Below are 18,450 nucleotides of genomic sequence, written 5' to 3' on the forward strand. Positions count from 1 at the left end.
GCACAGAACTGCTAAGCCTTAAATATGGACAGGGTGTTGGATGAAAAAGGAGGTGATGGGGCTGTAAAGTAAGAGAATGGGGTAGTAAGTATTTTCATGGGACTTTGATTTTAGTCTGGAGTGTGCTGTTAGTCTAGCTGAATAAAAGCAAGTGTTTGGCTGTAGCTTGGACGGCTGTAGTAGAAGGTTTCAAATACAGACCTGAACTTCTTCTGGAGTGGGAGGTTAGAAGTGACAGACCTGAGCAACTGAAGGATATGTGCAGTGTGGTTGATGCTAGAAATGATGATTGCAGTAAATCTTTGTGTCAAACCAGTTGCTTTGAAGATGAAATCTTTTGGAGCACATACAGTTCCTCACTGGTTAAGCTTCAACACTTAGTATGTCTAAGCCACTGTTTCTTAAGGTATTTCACTGAATTTATTTGGCACAAGAGGAGTTCAACTACTGACCTGTGGTTGAATTCTTAAAGCTGTTTTTTAACAGGTACTGTGTTTTGAACAGTCTAATAGTAAAATTAACACTGTGATGAAGAAGTCTAAAAGCTTTTCTCCTATTCTTTCTCCTGTTTGAAGATTACTGACAACAATAGTAGCAGATCATCCTCTGACAACAGTGAACTTCATGCCTGATGGTACTACTTTGACTATAGGAAGTTCCCGGGGAAAAATCTGCCAGTATGACTTGAGGAAACTGACATCACCAGTGAAAACAGTTATTGCTCACAAAGGCTGTGTGACATGCATACGTCTTCAGTCCAGTAGCACTTTTTCCAAGGTAAAAGCCAAAAAAAAACCCATGAAGAACCCAAACCAAAAATTCTCCTTTTTATTATGCAGTGTGTAGATTAATAAAAGCAAAATGTAAGCTTAAGATCTGAGAAATGTTAGTAATGAGTTTCTAAGCATTATAAATGCCAGCAAAGATGATTCATACGACATGGAAATAAGAGCTTTATAAATCGCTCGGTCTCATGTGAGCAAGAGAATGTTAATGACATTTTTTTTTTTTTTTCCTTCTAATTTTCAACGTAGAGATGAGTGAAACTTTAATCTTAAACTTCCTGGTGTGAATATGTTGCCGTTGCAGATCAGTCTGTGCCATCCTAAACGGATTTGCAGACAGTAGCACAAAGATCTGTACTAACCCTTTTACTTAAGGGGAAGACACACAGCAGCCCAGCTTGAAGTATTTTGCCTGTGGAGAACTTGATTAAATAGTATAGAAGGCTTAAGAGGTTCTTCCAAGACCTAAGTAGGCTCTACTTGATCCAAAAAACATAAATGCCAATTCGCTGGAGGTGGGAGAGAATGTTTGAAGTGTATTTTCTTTTTAACTGCTCCAAGACTTTCTTCTTCTTCCAGCTTGCTTGCTGCTGGTGTTTGACTATCCCATTGCAACTTCTACTAATAATGTAATTTCTTGTTGTTCCTATGTCTAAGCCTAGGATTATAATTGGCTAGTATCAGTTCATTGTCACCTTCAGTTCTATTGGAATTCTCTTGCAGATCCATGATATGGATATATATGATATATCCAGAATGATATATATCATAATACGTACATACATACATATGTTTGTTAAGGCATCTCCTAGGTAGATGTTGCAAATTGAACAGATTTTAGTGTTTTGAAACAGAAAGAGTATTGGCTTATATTCTTACTTCTAATTGATCAGATAGTGACTTCTCTTACTTTGTTCTTTTTTTTCCTCAGGCTAGCCTTAAGGGTTCCTCAAGTAAACCTGTACCCAAAAGAACAGAAGTCAAAGCTGGTAGTAATCTTGCAGGAATTCCAAATACTGGCATCAGAAATCTAGCTTCTCAGCCATCAGCAGCTATTTCCTCCCATCTGACATTGACAAATGAGAGTAAAGGGGGAGAGGTTCTTCAGGATAAAACAGGTAGTGCCTTCTTCCTACTCTTAAATATTTGGTATAGTGTGGAAGATAGGAGGAGTATTTCATGCTTTGACCATTACAATAGAAAAATTACACTGAGGGAAGGGCATTTACTTCAAAGAAGAAATGTATGTGCATGCACATCTGTACCTTCTTCAGCTTCCCCTGCTGCATTGGACAGGCTTCGAGACTGTGGGAAATGAACGAGGTCCTACTTTAGAAACTCTTGCTTCAAGTCCAGAATTATAGACTACTTACACACATACAAGTACTAAAGGAAAAGCTCCATGATGACACTGTGGGACTCTTCTGTGTTTTGCTTTCTTGCAAATTATCCTTATGTTTATAATATACTTTGGGTCACAAAGTCTATATGGAATGCAGAGCTAATGATTTGCAATTCTGTTAATAAATTGGAACAACAGACCTCATCAAATAACTAAACCAAACACATGCACAGGCAAAACAAAACAAACCCACAAAACAAAAACCGAGGTGAGAACTGTGCTGTATTAATCCTACGTCACACGACAGGAAAGTGTTAAATGTAGTTGTAAGTATGATTAGTTGTATAACTGTACTTGCTATTTTTGCTTCTGAAATTAACAAGTATTTTTGGTAAGAATTCTAAGTGTTATTCTAAAATTCTGCCACTGTGTGGAATGTACTCTTAATTTTAGTTAATTCAGGAGTTCTTAAAATATGGTCACATCAGTAACTGTTAGTTTGATTCTTGGAGATTCCTTAAGCTGTTCTGAAGCAACTGCACTTTTCCCACACTTTTTAAATAAGAAGAAATACATTTAGCAACACTAATTAGGCAATAATCCACTGCAGTCCACAGGGACATGTATTAATGACCTCCCTTGGGCATGCAATGAATTGTGAGGTGAAGTAAAATGATTCCTATGTATTCAAGAAGAGTTGATAATCAACATTAGTGCATAGTGTGAAAAATTTTATTTAAGGTAAAAAAATTCATAGTTTATTATCTCTTGTTGCCATTACACTTCAAAAGTGTGATGACTGTTACCCCTTAAATAGGACCATTCATAACAGGTTCACGTTTGAAGAAAATAAAGGTGTATCAAATAAAACATGTTTTGTAAAGCAAAATATTCAGGTTGTAAAGTGAAGGAAGTATAGTTAGGAAGATCACAGAATCATCGAGTTGCCTGGTTTGAAAAGGACCTCAAAGATCATGTAGTTTCATCCATTCATAGTTATACTTGGACCACTTGAACAAGTAATCCCATACAGACAAGTGGCTATAGGTTTATAAACTGTTTTAATTTTAATAAAGTAGTTGCTAAATAAAGCTTTTGTATTTATAGGCTGTTGATTCGTAGGAAGTTTATTATGGTGTTGACCAGTGCTAATGCATCTTGCATAGGTCTCAAGCAAAATAAAGGCACTGTTGGAGTTGAGTTCAGTGAGGGTGGAGTAACATTTTGCTTATACTCCCAATCCAGTTTTTAAAGCATAGTAAACTGTGAAAAATATTTGCTTGGTTATGTTAGCAGTTCAGTTCACTGCTGTGTGAATTCCTTGTTTAAAAACTGCAGTTTGAATGATTACTTTGGTGTTCCTTTTTTGCTTTTAAGATATGTTTCTGTTCTGCAGACAGCTGTCCATGCTGCATGTCTGAAAGATAACTTTTCTTCTCTCCTGGACTGGGGCAGGAATGGGTCTTGGATGTGGAGTGGGGGCGGTCTAGGGAAAATTCCTTTTATCTGCAGCTGTAATTACACTCTGATTATCTGATATTAGAAGTAAGCAGATAATATCCTGCCATTAGGTAAGCTTTAATGTAGATACTTCATGGAGTTCCCCTTAATGGCCTACTGAAGCAGATTTCCTTTCTTGAAGAATCAGTTCAAATGTTGATATTCTGAATGTGATCACTTTTCTCAGCAGAAGCTGCATTTGCTAGCTATTTCACCTGTTACATTGTGAATGGACATGATTAATGAAGCAAGTTTAGCTGAAATGAATGTATTATCCAGTTCCACAGCTTTTTAAAAAGAGATAAATCAGCTCAATCTTTGTTACTAAATATCTCTTAGTCATATTTACTGACTCCAGGCTTCGGGCTTCTTAACGGAGGAAGAACGTGGAGCTCTTGGAGCAGGTCCAGAGGAGGGCTCTAAGATGATCAGAGGGCTGGAGCATCTCTCCTATCAGGAAAGGTTGAGAGAATTGGGCTTGTTTAGCTTGGAGAAGAGAAGGCTCCAGGGGGACCTCATTGTGGCCTTCCAGTACTTGAAAGGAATGTATAAACAGGAGGGGAAACGGTTTACAAGGGTGGATAGGGATAGGACAGGGGGGAGTGGTTTTAAATTGAGACAGGGGAGGTTTAGGTTAGATACTAGGAGGAAGTTTTTCACTCAGAGAGTGGTGTCACACTGGCACAGGTTGCCCAAGGAGGCTGTGGATGCCCCATCCCTGGAGGCATTCAAGGCCAGGCTGGATGTGGCTCTGGGCAGCCTGCTCTGCTGGTTGGCGACTCTGCACATAGCAGGGGGTTGAAACCAGATGATCTTTGTGGTGCTTTTCAACCCAGGCCATTCTATGATTCTACGATATTCACCTGTGATGACAGCTCGTATGAGGAAGTTCAAGTCGTCCTTCTAATCCGAATGTGTAGAATGTTCTGAACTACTTGCTGGACTTAGCAGGCATGAGGCTTGCTGTGAGTTTATTTAGGGATAACGTATGTTGTTTTTGAAACTGTCAGTCACTAACTGAGTGTTACCGTCCTTTTAAGGCCTTCCCCATAGCTGCAGCCTGGATGTGATTCCATCGAAAGAAACAGATAATGGGAAAAGTGCAGATTTAAATAATTTCGATGACTTGGGTCGAAGTAGTTTAGGAGATGTGTTTTCTCCTGTCAGAGATGGTAAGTTGCTAATACTGAAATCTGTTTAAAAAAAAAATAAAAAATTGATCTGCATAGCATTACATTTTGACCTGTGTATACTCACTGGGTCTCTTAATTTATCTTTAATTATTAACTGAATACAATTATCTGAAAACTTCATAAATATTCATTTCATTAAAGAACTGTGTATGTTCTGCTGTTTTGTAGATATTATTGCATCTAAAGCAAATGAAGATCCTCCAGGAAAAGGAGACGATAAAGATATTTTCAGTATGTTTTTCTTTGTGGTCACTGGAAGCCTATGCTCATTCTTCTATGCTAACTTCATCATAACCACAGAAAGATGTCAAATGATGCAAGCAGGCACTGAAGCAGATGAACTTGATGAGCTTTTCTGGAAATTGTCTAATTTGCTGAGGAGTTAAGACTCAACTTGTGATAACAGGAAATCAAGAATATGGTCTTAAAGTGGTTTTGCTGTCCTTATAGGAAATTGGTAGTGGTGTATAGAGGCTTCTTTTATTTTGTTTGTTTCAAGTGGATAGTGACAGCATAAGGAGAATTTGGGGATTCGTTTCCTTGGTGGGCTGTGTTTTTGGGTGAACTCTTTCGTTTTTGTGGATATGTGGGCTTATTTTTGTTATCATTTCTTTGTGTGACTGTGTTTTGCTTTTGTTTTCTTCTTTTTTTCTCTTTTAAAATTTGTGTGTTTTACCCTTCCCTTCTCATTTTAGGTCTGGATTTTCAGTCCTACCTTTCAGGTTTGGATTTTCTCCCACAGCTCACCACAGGCTTTCCAGTAAAAAGAAACCCAGTGGGCAGTAGCACACAAGGGATACGGTCTAGCCCATTGCATGCACTAGTGGGATCTCCAATTAAAGAAGAAGAAGAACATCCAGAGACTGACATTAAAAAAATGAATCTTGGAAAACAAGAAACTAAAGAATCCTTAAAGCAGGTATACTGTGCCAATTCTTGTTATGAGTGCTTTTTAGCATCTGACAGAAGTATTTCCACTTGAAGGAAAGATTCTTAAGCATCCCAACTAATCTTTTTCAGTTCTTCTTGCACTGACACAACATGTAAAATGTTCAGTTTGAAGTATGTTGGCTTTCAGCAATGCAAAATAGTTGTATATTCCTATTAAACTCAGATTACAAAAGTTCTTGTGAGACAAAACTGGGCTAACTTGTAGAATATCTTTGATTTTTCTAATAACAATAACACATTCAAAAATATCATTAATAGATTGCATCAGTATGTTTCTTTATTGTTTATTAGGTCAAGTCCGGCAGCTTCTCTCCCTGTTCTCTCTGCCAAAATTCTTTTTTGAGATACCTTTGACATGCTAATGCCAAGACCATGGCTTCTTCTGTTTTCTTTTTCAGAGGTCTGGGTTTACTAGGAGTGATATTTAAACTTTGGCTCAAGATATTTGATGTGAAAATTTAAAGTGCTGGTCTTTTTGCACTCCTTTCTCTGTGTTTGCAGTTGAAGCAATTTTGAGACATTTTAACAATCAATTTTTAAAGTGTGTTACTAGAAGGAAAAAAAAAACATTTATTTATCAGTAGGTTCTTAGAACCAAAAGTGTTTGAAAGCTGTGTGTTCTTGGAAACTTGCTTTTCAAGTGATGTTTAACTTAGTTTTCAAACGCAGTTCGATAATTGTAATAAGTAGGGTTGTGTTTCTGATTTTGATATTCAGCTTTCAAAGTTGAGCTCAGTCAATGCAGAATCTGGAGCTTTAAGTCCTCCTCCACCAGCATCCACTACTATCAAGAGTCTTGAAACAAATGAGCGACTGGTGAAGAATATTCAGGCCCACCCTGCATATGATCTGGCAGTAAATGGTACTACCTCAACAAGTAAGTTGATTGGTTTTCTTTGTGGGGTTTTTTTTTCTTCAGTCCAGTTGTAAATGTGGTTCATTGCGAACTGATGCAAAACCTTAAAATGGACTTAACATTAAAACAGAACGCTCAGTCTGGATTCCTCTGTAAATCCAGATAGCTCTCTTAGGACATCTCTATCTGTGCATGAAAAAACTTGTTCAAAATTTGTATCCTTATGCATTTCTTGTTAATTGTAAAGGTCCAAAGATAACTTCACCTGTCACTACTGGAGTTGCCAACTCACTGTCAGAGAAAATAGTAGAAACCATTGGGAGTAGCAGACTAAATGCACCTCTGACATCAATCCAAATAAACTTCATTCAGAATATGATACAAGAAACACTGGATGACTTCAGGTACTGATATGTATGCAGAACACTTTGTTTTCAGTGACATGTAAGATATTTTAACTTTTGCTGTAGCATATTTCTTTTCTCACATTGGGAGATGACACCATGAATAGCCTTAATCTTGAAAATCTAGGTATGAGACTTTATTTTGAACAGCGTGTTTAATTAGATTGATGTCTCTGAATACTTTTTGTGTGTGTGACTCTGCTAACATATTTCCAGAGTGACTGAATAATTCTCAAACAGTAAATTTATCTGCATAATGAGGTGCATAATGCAGCCCTGTGCCGACTTCTTTCCCTTCCTTGTAGTCCTAGCAGGAGAAATTTTTTCTCTTAAAGTTGATACTGTGAAGAGCACGGTTGATTTGTTGGACGGTTGATTTGTGTTGGCTTTGATTGATTGTTGTTTGCTTTGTATGTGGAAGGTAAATCACTTTGTATATTTCTGTTGGCAAAGCTTTGCATAAAAAGGATTTTTGTGCTGTAAATCATAGATTCATAGAATATCCTGAGTTGGAAGGGTTAGGTAAGGATTATAGAGTCACTTTCCTTTCGTAGGAAACAAAGAGAGGGAGGAAAACAATTGCTGGGCAGGGGAGGCGTTGCTGTCTTGATGACAAAAAGCAACACAAAACCATCTTAAGAGGTCCACATGCTATGGATGTCTGTATCTGCTGGTGGCAGAATACATTGATTGTTATTAAATAGCTTCGAATAAGAATATCATGTTGTAAAACTCTGCTGGGGATTTTTGGCTATAATTGCACGTCTGATTTGAAAACTTTCTCATGATTTAAAATGCATTTTATGGATTGAGTTTCCTTTCTCTTTAAAGTTTGTTTTTTGGCATCTCACTATTGGAAAGTAAGTAGTTAGATTTCTACTTCCAGTGTCTGAGATCTGGAGTTAGGGAGATTGTGTTTCTCACAATTTCTTTGAATTGAAAAAAACACTCATCTCTTGAGCTTTGTGTTTTTGGGAAACAGCCAACATTTCTGGTCTCTAAGATGGCATCTGTGCTTAACATACATGAGAAAAATGTTTTGCCTCTAGTAGGAGTTCTGCAGCACAACAACATGTGGAAGCTGAAAATGAAGATCATAGATCCTTTTGTGTATGCTGTATGTTTTAGGAAGGGACAATGATCCATGTGTGACAACTTAGGAAGTACCTTAGTTTGTCATATCGGTGATACCAATACCACAGTACTTAGCACAGGGCATTGGCACTGCCAGTCTTCAGGAGAAGCATATGAACTTGCCTGCTTTTTTTTTTGTGAAGGGTTGTGGGGGAGATGCACTGAAGTTATATCTTTTTAGTAGCAGATGAATATCTCACCATGTTGCTTGTGATCTAGGAAATGAAAATCAGCTTTGCATGGTAAAAATGAGGATTATAAGTTAACAGCTTGCAAGTGAAAAAGCCATCTTGATATCACCTTGTACGTATTTCTGTTTCTAAATGGAAAAGTTCCTAAACAGAGTTAAAATCTTCCAGAAAATAACTGGTAGGAGAGTCTGTTGTGTGGTTTAAATGTTTTTAGGCTGATATTTCATAATGTCGCAAAGGTGAAGTAGAGCTCCGGTTACTCAGCACTGGAGATAATTGCTGCTTCCTAAATAAAATTAAGCATTATCCTTCTGTAATTCTTTCCCCAGAGAAGCATGCCATCGAGATATTGTGAATTTGCAGGTGGAGATGATCAAACAATTCCATATGCAGTTGGTATGTATAAAGAATCAGAATTACCAAGGTTGGAAAAGACCCACAGGATCACCCAGTCCAGCCATCCACCCGTCACCAATAGTTCTCACTAAACCATGTCCCTCATCACAAGGTCCAAACATTCCTTAAACACCTCCAGGGTCGGTGACTCCACCACCTCCCTGGTGACCTCCACCACCTCCCACCACCACTGCCTGACCACCCTTCAGAAAAGCAGTATTTCCTACCGTCCAGCCTAAATCTCCCCTAGTGCAGCTTGAAGCCATTCCCTCTGGTCCTATCACCAGTTACATGAGAGAAGAGGCCGACCCCCCAGCTCACTACAACCTCCCTTCAGGCAGTTATAGAGAGCAGTAAGGTCTCCCCTGAGCCTCCTCTTCTCCAGGCTGAACATTCCCAGCTCCTTCTGCCGCTCCTCATATGGCCTGTGCTCCAGACCCCTCACCAGCTTTGTGGCCCTCCTTTGAACCCACTCCAGGGCCTCAATGTTTTTCATGCAGTGAGGGGCCCAAAACTGGACACAGTACTTGAGGAGCAGCCTCACCAGAGCTGAGTACAGGGGGACAATCACTGCCCTGCTCCTGCTGGTAACGTCATTTCTGATGCAAGCCACGATGTCATTGGCCTTCTTGGCCCAATGAGGGTCATTTCTAGTTTTCATTTCTAGTAATACCAAAGTGTGGCAGCTATTCTGTTAAAACTGGAAATCAATTTTTGCTTATTAAGAACATGAAAGTGAAGATGGGAGAAAATGTTAGGAAATGCAATCTGTTAAACTATTTTGTGTTTAATAAGTAAACATATGTATAAAATAGGTATCATCAATTCCATATTTCAGGAGTTATGATGAAAGAGAATCAAATTTAGCTGTCTTTCGTAAGGGACCAAGAGCAGGGCTAAGTAGGAGGTAGATGGAGTTTATATGCACTGCTTTACTTACAGTTACCACATACATGCTACACTGTGTTCTGTGTCCTTTAACTTCTCCTTTCTATGAAACTGAGTTCTTTAGATCAGCAGTGAAAAGACCTCCTCTCAATGCCAAACATTTTAATGGGACCTGCATTAGCAGAATCTCATCCTGAAGAAATGCAAAATAGACTTTGATAAAATATTCACTAAAGTATTAATATTCAAAATACTGTATGTTTAAAAAAAAAAAAATTACTTTCCGTACCAAAAATTTAAAAACAGTATTATTTAGGTTATTTAATTTTCCAAAGGGATATGAAAATGGATGGGGAAAAAAAAATTGTATGGTTGCTTATTGGGGCTTTTTTCTTTTCTCTAGAATGAAATGCACGCCTTACTTGAAAGATATTCTGTAAATGAAAGCTTGGTAGCTGAAATTGAGAGACTACGAGAGGAAAACAAAAGACTGAGGACTCACTTCTGAAAGATTCCCACCGCTAACTTTGTTAGCATGAACTCGCTGTGTGTGGTGCGTTGCTTGTGACAGGTCGTCCATCATCACTGAAGCACTGTGGGAAGACCTGCTATTATCTTGAACGTGAATCTTTTCTAAATGGTGTCAGATACTGTATGAAATGATAAGATTTTTAACAGATAAATACCGCATAAAGAAAGTTTGCCTAGGCATGCTTACAATCTTGAAATACATCCTTCGAATAGAGAAGCTGAAAGGATAACTACTTTATCAGAGTTCTAGTGATACGTGAAGTGCCTTTTTATAAGCAAAACCAAAATAGGACAGATGCTTTTTGTATAAGAATTTTTTGATATACCGACTTTTCTATCTGTTCCTGTATTTTATAGCTGTCAGAAACAATCACTGTAGCTTGCCTTTCAGCTATTTTTCTTGGAGAAGGAGAGAGAAGGCTCATCTTCCACGTGACACGGAGCCTGCAGTATTTAGTTAACCTTATTCAGCTGGCGACTCTTCGGTCCTAAGTAAAAACTAAGTTTCAGCATATTCCCAAATTCAGTGCTCATCACCTTGCTTGTTGTGTGTGTAACTCTGAAACCTGTCTGCCATGAACTTTGTTGTTGCAAACACTACTTCAACTGCATAGTGTTGTTTTTTAGTTGCACGACTTCAGCTGTGAATCTAGAAACCTGTTTTTACCAACACGTTTGGATATTGTCATAGTTTGCCCAGTTTGAATGCAGCCTTAGACTTCAAAAAATAATTATATTCAGCCATATAACGTAACACTGTGTGATTGCTGTCCTTCAGTCTGATTTAAGCACTTTTGCTCCCCCCCCCCTCCAGTTCTTTTTAATGCACAGAGGCCCATGCTTAATATTGAGCAGTTGCGTTACAGTTTTGACTGTGGTTTAGCATTATTGCAGCCTTTTTCTTTGAGGTCAGCTGCAAACCAAACTTAACTAATGTCTTGGGTGTATGAGTCACATAACAAATGGCATTGAGGAGAAATTATTACGTCAGTGTTGTAATGTTATCATAGTTGTGTGTAAGTGCACTGAAGCGAAGCTCCGTATCGAATCCTGCCTGCTGAAGTTCATGAGAAATTTACCTTGGCCTGTTTTTTATAAGCCAAGAGACTAAATTCAATTAAAACATCAATTTAATTTCATTTAATAATGGAATTAAATTTTTTAGTGTTCAGTTATAAATTCCTCTGAAAAGTCTCTTCTATAGAAGTGCTTTTTGCTATTTAAATTGTTCTGAAGGCTTCTTGATTTTCTCACTAATATTTTGTTCTTTTCATGAAATCACTAAGTCTCAAGCAAGGGAAGTCTGCAAATGTGGTGAGTTAATTAGTTAAAACATCAAGTGCTTGAAGTCATGGTGGCACTCTTCCACTAAATGAGAAAGCCATAATATATAATGTAACTTATTTTTAAATGTTGTAAAACTAAGAAAAAAAAACAAAACAAAACAAGACTATATCTTTTCACTATCTTAACTTCTTTTTAAAAGTTAATGTCAGTTAATGACAAATAAAACCTCGTATCAAAATGAGGGTGTTCAGGTCATCTTCAGTATTGCAGACAAGACTTGGCATGTCTGCAGTCTTAATGCTATTGCCTTTCATAAACTTTTAAATGTATTTCTATGCCATAACTTCATAGTGAAAGGATGTGGAGTAGAATAAACTTTTGTGTTTGTAATTTAATAAAATATAGAGAACATAAAAAATAATTTATAGGTGATGTAACTTCAGTCGACCCATTAACCACAGTTTTTGAAGACAGTAGGAGTTGAAGGTTTCAAAAATGTTACAGTTTTTCAACATGTTTTGCAGCATTAACAAGTAACCTTGCGTAGTTGCGTCTCTTAATTTGTTCCCCAAGTGCTCTTGCTGGTATACCCAGATGACAGCAGGGAATTAGGTAAGTATCCAGGGTATTTGGCTTGTAGATACTTTGTTTTTGTGACTGAGAACTGGGTAATATTTTTCTTAGTTCCCAAACAGACAAATATAACAGCAGTGTTTGAAAGGATACATTTTGGCCTTTCTCAATATTTTAGGACTTCTTTTCCATATCTCAGGATTAGGGTAGCACAAGTGGCCACACATGCTGCGAGGAGATATATTATGCTACCACTATAGGGGAATGTTTTGCCTTGTACACAGATCTGATTTATACATTAAAATAAAGCTTGTTTTAACTTTTTCAAACAAAATATTGTGGCAACCTATTTTTTAAAGGTGACAATTTAATATTGTAATCTTGCTACCTCGTTGCAGCCAAAAACTTGTCCCAAGGAATGTGTAAATGACTGCTTCCTCTCTGTCTTCACAAAAGTGTTTGTATTACCTCATGCTTTTGGAGTAAAGAACAGATGCACTCTTCCTCCTTCCAGCTTGGAGGTTACTAGAATCATGACAGAAAGATCATGTTCACAGCTAAAAATAATGTTCAAGCAGATGTTCAGGGTGGAAGGATAACCTTGTCACCAAAGCTGCTGGTGAGCTGGAGCTCTTAGATCCTTCATCATCATAATACTTAACGTATGGATTTTTTTTTTTAAATCTCATTCTCTGTCGTGCACATATGAGTCTTTCAGTAATTGGAGTTGTATTTGCAGTTTCAAGATATTTAGGCTTTGAAAATATATGATGACAAATTGCATTTTTAGTGAGAATAAGTCAACATCCCAAAGTGCCAGTTAATTCCAGGCAGCAGCCCACGATTGCCTGACATATGAACTGTGCTGTTCACACACACATAACAATGATGAACATGCAAGTTTGTCATTGCCCCTTCTGTAGGACCAAGATGTGTGAAAAGGGAAGAAAATGCTTTATGTGCCCTGTCACCAACCTGTAGATTTCCTTGCTCGTCGGTACCATGGATAGTAAAACTTAAGAAGAAAAATGGTCAAGGATTATGTGGTTATAAAGACAACAGCTCTGATAGAACTAGATGTGTAAGACTGGCAGATGCACTGCTCTTCACTTGCCCCAGCAGTGTACTCATGCCTTTGTGGTCATTACTGGTGAGTATCAGGATCTGCACCTTCTGGTCTGACTCAGTATGGCAGTTCTCATATTACATCTTGCAGTGCAGCTGGGGGGTGATGATTAATAAATTATCTAATAACAAACTATGGGAAGAAACTTAAGCATCTTGTGCTAGGCATTAGCAAAGATGAGATATTAGGCTGGAAAGGCAAAAAAACTAACAGGTGCAAGTTGCAGCACTGGTGGCTGTGCTTTGCGCTCTCTTTCTCTCGAATTCATCTTTCTGCTCTCATTCTAGCTAAAAATACAGAGGCTGGTGTAACCGAAAATTACTATGGTGCCCGTCCCATTTCTTATGCTACAAAGTGTTCTGTATAGAATTACTGGGAGACAAAGCTTTTTTCAGTCTATTATTTTGCAAGCATGATCATTCTGATTTTTTTTTTTTTTTTTTTTTTTTTTCCCGCCCAGCCCTATTTGTACTTTGAGTAATGGTTGTGGAAAGAAATTATACAGAGAAAAGGACGCGTGAGAAGAGAACACAATTTCCTATACGAGTTATTTACATACGAGTGCCTTAACAGGTTATAAAAATGTATATTAGCTAATACAGGGCAGAAAAGTGTCAGAATTCATTTCTAAAAATTAGCACTATAAATAAACATTAGTACTCTGTGTAACTATGACACTACTTAACAGAATGACTGAATAGCCAGAGCTTTCCGGCTGGAGATGCATATAATACCTGGGGATATTTTTTATAATTATGAAGACAGGGTGAGCTGTGTTTTCTGAAATGTTTTTGTAGGGCCTGAGTCTGGCCAGCCAAAACAGAGCAAGCAAAGATGGCCATTCTTGGAATGTTTTAGCCCAAGTACATCAACTCATCGTTGCTGATTTCTGTAGATCCTATCCTACTGGTTTTAGTGGAGCAAAAACACAAGGGAAAAGAAACCAAACCCCAACATACACCGAATCCCCTGAATTTTGTAGCTTCCAAACTCAGAAGTAGTTCTGGATCTGTGCTTTTCCAATTATTGTTTCTGAACAAGTTCTGCAGTAACTGTATAACTGAATGCACGTATGTAAGATACATGTATATAAATGTGTAATGTATAACTCTTGACAAGAAAAGTCAGTAATGGTTACAAGTTAGGCCAAATTGAAATGAAATGGACCCAGCAACCTCATGCTGTGTTAGCATTAGAAGTCACAAGTGATGCCTGTACTGGGGGGTCCAGTTCATACCATTAGTCTCAGCTTGCTTCGTTAATCAAAGTTTGCTTCGTTAATCTGAGCTCAGTTTGTTAATCTGCACTCGCTTCCCACTGCACGTGGGGTGGGGCTGGCACAGAAGTGACATTGGTTTCCATGGTAACTTCGATGCTTCAGAATGGAAAAGACAAAACTGAGAAGAACAACGGGATGATGCAGGGAGCTAACAGCTCTTCAGTGACACGTGCAGATGGCCCCGTGTTACTCTGAAATGACAGAAAGCCCAAATGTGATAGACAACTGTTCTCCTACAGTGATACTAGGATTGCGATGACTTTTGTGACTGCCGAAGCCATCTTCATTTTAGTGTTTATTTTCCTCGGTTTTGGTCTTTTAAAAGGTTCCTTTCTACGCTTGTGATTGGGTAAATGGCAGCGAGGCTGGTGAGGTATAGGCATGTAAGGGCACCAGTGCCCTTAGAGCTGTGCTAATAGTTTTGGAACTATCAGAAATTCAAGTATCCATACTTCTTTCCCCAATCATGCCTTTGTAAGGTTGAAAGATACTTGCTAACATTTTATGCAGTTACCTGAAATTGTAGAAATGATGTTGAGTTGTTGCATACAGCCTCTGCCTTTACCTCAGTGTTTAAGGCAGCCCACCTGTGTTCTGGCTTGTCTGAGGAAGTGGCAGCTGTTTGGTAAACTTCATGGAACAGTTTCCTCACACTGTGTCAGGGCATTGGTAGGTTGTTGTTATTTGACTCCCAGTGATGGCCAAGGCTTTTATACTTGTGGGAATGACAACAGCCTCTTCACCACCTAACAGCTGCCTTTGCTGAAAGCTCATGCTTGGTGCAAGGAGAAGCCAAAACTGCAACTCCAGAACTTAGGCTGCACCAGTGACTTGTTCTGCCTGCAACTGGTGTGTGTTTGTACTGGTTTAGTTTCTCAGAGAAGCATAGAATTTCCTGAGTTGGAAGGGACCCATAAGGATCAGCAAGTCTAGTTCCTGGCTCCACACAGGACCACCTCAAAGTCTGACCAGATGTCTAACAATGTTGTCCTGATGCTTCTTGAACTCTGGCAACTTGGGGCTGTGTCCGCTGCCCTGGGGAGCCCATGCCAGTGCCCAACCACCATCTGATGAAGAGTATCTTCCTAATCCCAACCTGACCATCTCTTGGCATCTCCATGCTGTTCCCTCGGGCGCTGTCTCTGTCACCAGAGAGCAGAGTTCAGTGCTGCCCCTCGGCTCTCCCTTGTAAGGCAGCCAGTATCACAGTTAGTGGGCATAGTACTGAGCAGGAGCATGGAGGTTTGTCTTTCTGCACCAGGAAGTGGTGACACGATGTTGTTGGGCAGTCAGCTTCTCCTCCAGGTGGAAGTTTTGCTGAGAGCCCACCCTCAGGTCAGTGCCCTCTGTCAGGAGCCAAGCTGCAGCCACCTGGCTGTCCTTGGTCATCACAGACTGCATCTGCAACAAGGAAAGAGGAGACCTGACAGTGCCTATCAATTAACCTGCTTCACCTGCTGATCTGCTGTGAAGATAAGAACCTTGAAGTTGATCTGCAATCAAAGAGAAAACCCTAGCCACTACTGCAGCAGCTCCTCTCAACCAACATACGCTAAAATAAAAAAATAAATAAAAATCCTCTCATGCCTCCCTTACACAGCTGTTCAGCTGTTTTGTATTTTTTCTGCACTGAGGTTGTTTTTCTGGCCTTCACTCTTCCTAGGAAATTGCTGGAGAGCAACCCAAGCTCAGGACTTGGCTGGCAGCAGCTGGCTACAGCTGCAGGAGGAAGGACGGAGACATTTCTTGCCACTGTTGCTGAGTGCATGTAGGAAGGAAAACAGCTCTCGGAGGATTTACAGCCCTTGCCACACACTGAGTCACAGTGCTGAGGATTCAATCACAGGAGCCCTCCAGATCCTTGAAATGCTTCTTTCAATGAGCATCCACTCAATCACACCAAGGCTGAGCATAAATAGACCTTCCTATCCACACGCTCATCTCAGCCACCAGTTGGGTTTTCTTGACAGTGCCATAGCAGGCTGCAGGGCCACGCAACCGGCGTCTGCTACAACTTCAGAGCCAGGGAGTAAATTAACTTCCTGGGAGGGGGGGGGGGAGGCTTTAAGGGGTCAAACTCCAGAGGGCATGTCTGAGGGCACAGCACAGCTCAAGGAGAGCGTGTGGGGCTGCGTGAGGAACACAAGGTGGAAAGAGCACGGAGCTGAGATCGCCGGGGGGGACGGGGGCAGACCTCGCTCCGCAGCAGCCCTCGTGGGGGTCCGCACGAGCAGGCAGGCGTGAGCTCTGCCCTTCTGCTCCCGCCGCGGGCGATTCCCGCTAGCGGCAGCAGGGGGCAGCGCAGCCCCGCGTGGGTTCGGCCCTGAGCTCCGCCGCTCCCGCACGCAACCCTGCGGGATCCCCGCGTCCTCCTGGGCATCCTGGGGTCCTGCAGTGCCTGTGGGGATGACTGGGTGACCGCAGCGCCTGGATGCTGAGGGACGTCTAAGTCCCTCACAAGCCTGAGCGTTAGCATAAGCCCGTCGGCACAGCTGCTTTCCCTTTTTTTGACAGTCAGGTCAGGCTGTTCTTTGTGGGTTAAAGGAGTTACTGGCGTGGTAGAAAAATAACACACAGACCTGATTCCCAGATTAAAGCTAGATGACCTTAAAGCTGATTATATAGGGTGAGAAATTGTGACCTGAATTGTTCTATGCAGCCACTGCTTAAGGTATCTGTTGGAGTCTAAGCTATTTTTCCCTTGTTTATATCTTTCAAAAATAACAGTTTCTTCTTTGCCCCTGGTCACTAGGAGTGGAAAAAGAAATGAAGGGATCGGTGGACTTTGAAACCCTCCATCTCACTGTTTTCTAATATTTTATGCTTTGGTGCCTGTGAGAGCACAGCTGAGCGCATTCTCAGGACAGCATCCCACTTCCCTGGTGCTGTTGCAGTTTCAACTTTACAAGATGTTTTGTATCAAGTGGGTTTAGGGCAGGCAGGGTGAGGAAGTTTGTGCCTGGATCTGCAGTCAGTGAGTGCTGTGGTCATTCATGTCACTGGTAGGAGTGGGCTGTGTGCCTTTGGGGATGTGGCTTCTGCAGAAAGTAGTGCGCAGCTGTGATGGGAACTGTGGTCAGAAAGGGGAAAATATCCACGCATCTGCCGTGGACAAGTGAACTTTGTATGCAGTGAAGAGCCAAGATGTGGAGAAGGGTGTAGGCCGCTTAGGTAACCTGTTCAAATGATCTTCATAGGCTGCTGTCCTGTAACAGCAGTCTGGGTGGGAGAGGTTTTTGAGATGTTTCCATAGTAGTGGTGGCCACAGGTGTGGCACAAGGAGAAATTTAAGGATTGGTGCTTGTGTATGCTGCAGAAGGGTCCAGAAGAAATGTGTGAGTCTGTATTCTTCATGTGCAGAAGAATCACAGAATCAAAGAATCACTGAGGTTAGAAAAGGACACTAAGATCATCCAGTCCAACCATCAGCCCATCCCCACCATGCCCATCGACCATGTTCCTCAGTGCCACATCCACGCAGTTCTTGAACACCTCCAGGGACGGTGATCCCACCACCAACCTGGGTAGCATATGTCAGTGCAGCACCACTATTTTTGAGAAAATTTTTTTCCTTATATTCAATCTGAACCTCCCTGGCACAACTTGAGGCCGTTACTTCTCATTATTACTCCCATTGCTGTTATCTGGGAGAAGATGCCAAGTTCCACTTCACTACAACCTTCTTTTAGGTAGCTGCAAGAAGTGAAAAGATCTCTGCTGGTCCTCCTCTTCTCCAGACTGAACAATCCCAGTTCCCTCAGATGCTCCTCAAAGGGTTTGGTGGACAGATACATACACTGCTGGTCACTGGTGGATATTTCCTGTCTTGCTTTGGCTGGAGGGAGACCACAGACCCTGAGTAATCAGTGCAGCATTTGGGCCTGTGTGCGGCTGCCTTCCTGCAGTGGCTAGCTTAGGAATTGTCCTTAACACCTGGAGAAGGGGAGACTACAGCACGCAGCACTAGATGCTAGCCTTGGCTGGTGATCCTTGCTGGGCCTGCTCCCCAGCCAA

General features: G+C 40.5%; 1 protein-coding gene across 1 annotated transcript in view; it reads left to right on the forward strand.

Moving 5' to 3' along the window:
* The window catches only part of NEDD1 (NEDD1 gamma-tubulin ring complex targeting factor), a 23,959-nt gene extending 11,594 nt beyond the window's left edge, over nt 1-12,365 (forward strand). The window contains exons 7-16 of the mRNA XM_042890317.1: nt 519-536; nt 576-777; nt 1,717-1,903; nt 4,668-4,799; nt 4,989-5,051; nt 5,516-5,739; nt 6,489-6,648; nt 6,875-7,031; nt 8,686-8,752; nt 10,044-12,365. Of these exons, the coding sequence (XP_042746251.1) occupies nt 519-536; nt 576-777; nt 1,717-1,903; nt 4,668-4,799; nt 4,989-5,051; nt 5,516-5,739; nt 6,489-6,648; nt 6,875-7,031; nt 8,686-8,752; nt 10,044-10,148 (1,315 nt within the window). The 3' untranslated portion in view covers nt 10,149-12,365. The remainder of the gene's footprint in view (nt 1-518; nt 537-575; nt 778-1,716; nt 1,904-4,667; nt 4,800-4,988; nt 5,052-5,515; nt 5,740-6,488; nt 6,649-6,874; nt 7,032-8,685; nt 8,753-10,043) is intronic.
* Nucleotides 12,366-18,450: the final 6,085 nt, after the last annotated feature.

The sequence above is a fragment of the Lagopus leucura genome, unplaced genomic scaffold (genome assembly GCF_019238085.1).
Source record: "Lagopus leucura isolate 7727_CA_CO unplaced genomic scaffold, USGS_WTPT01 Super-Scaffold_100159, whole genome shotgun sequence".
NCBI classification, from domain to species: domain Eukaryota; kingdom Metazoa; phylum Chordata; class Aves; order Galliformes; family Phasianidae; genus Lagopus; species Lagopus leucura.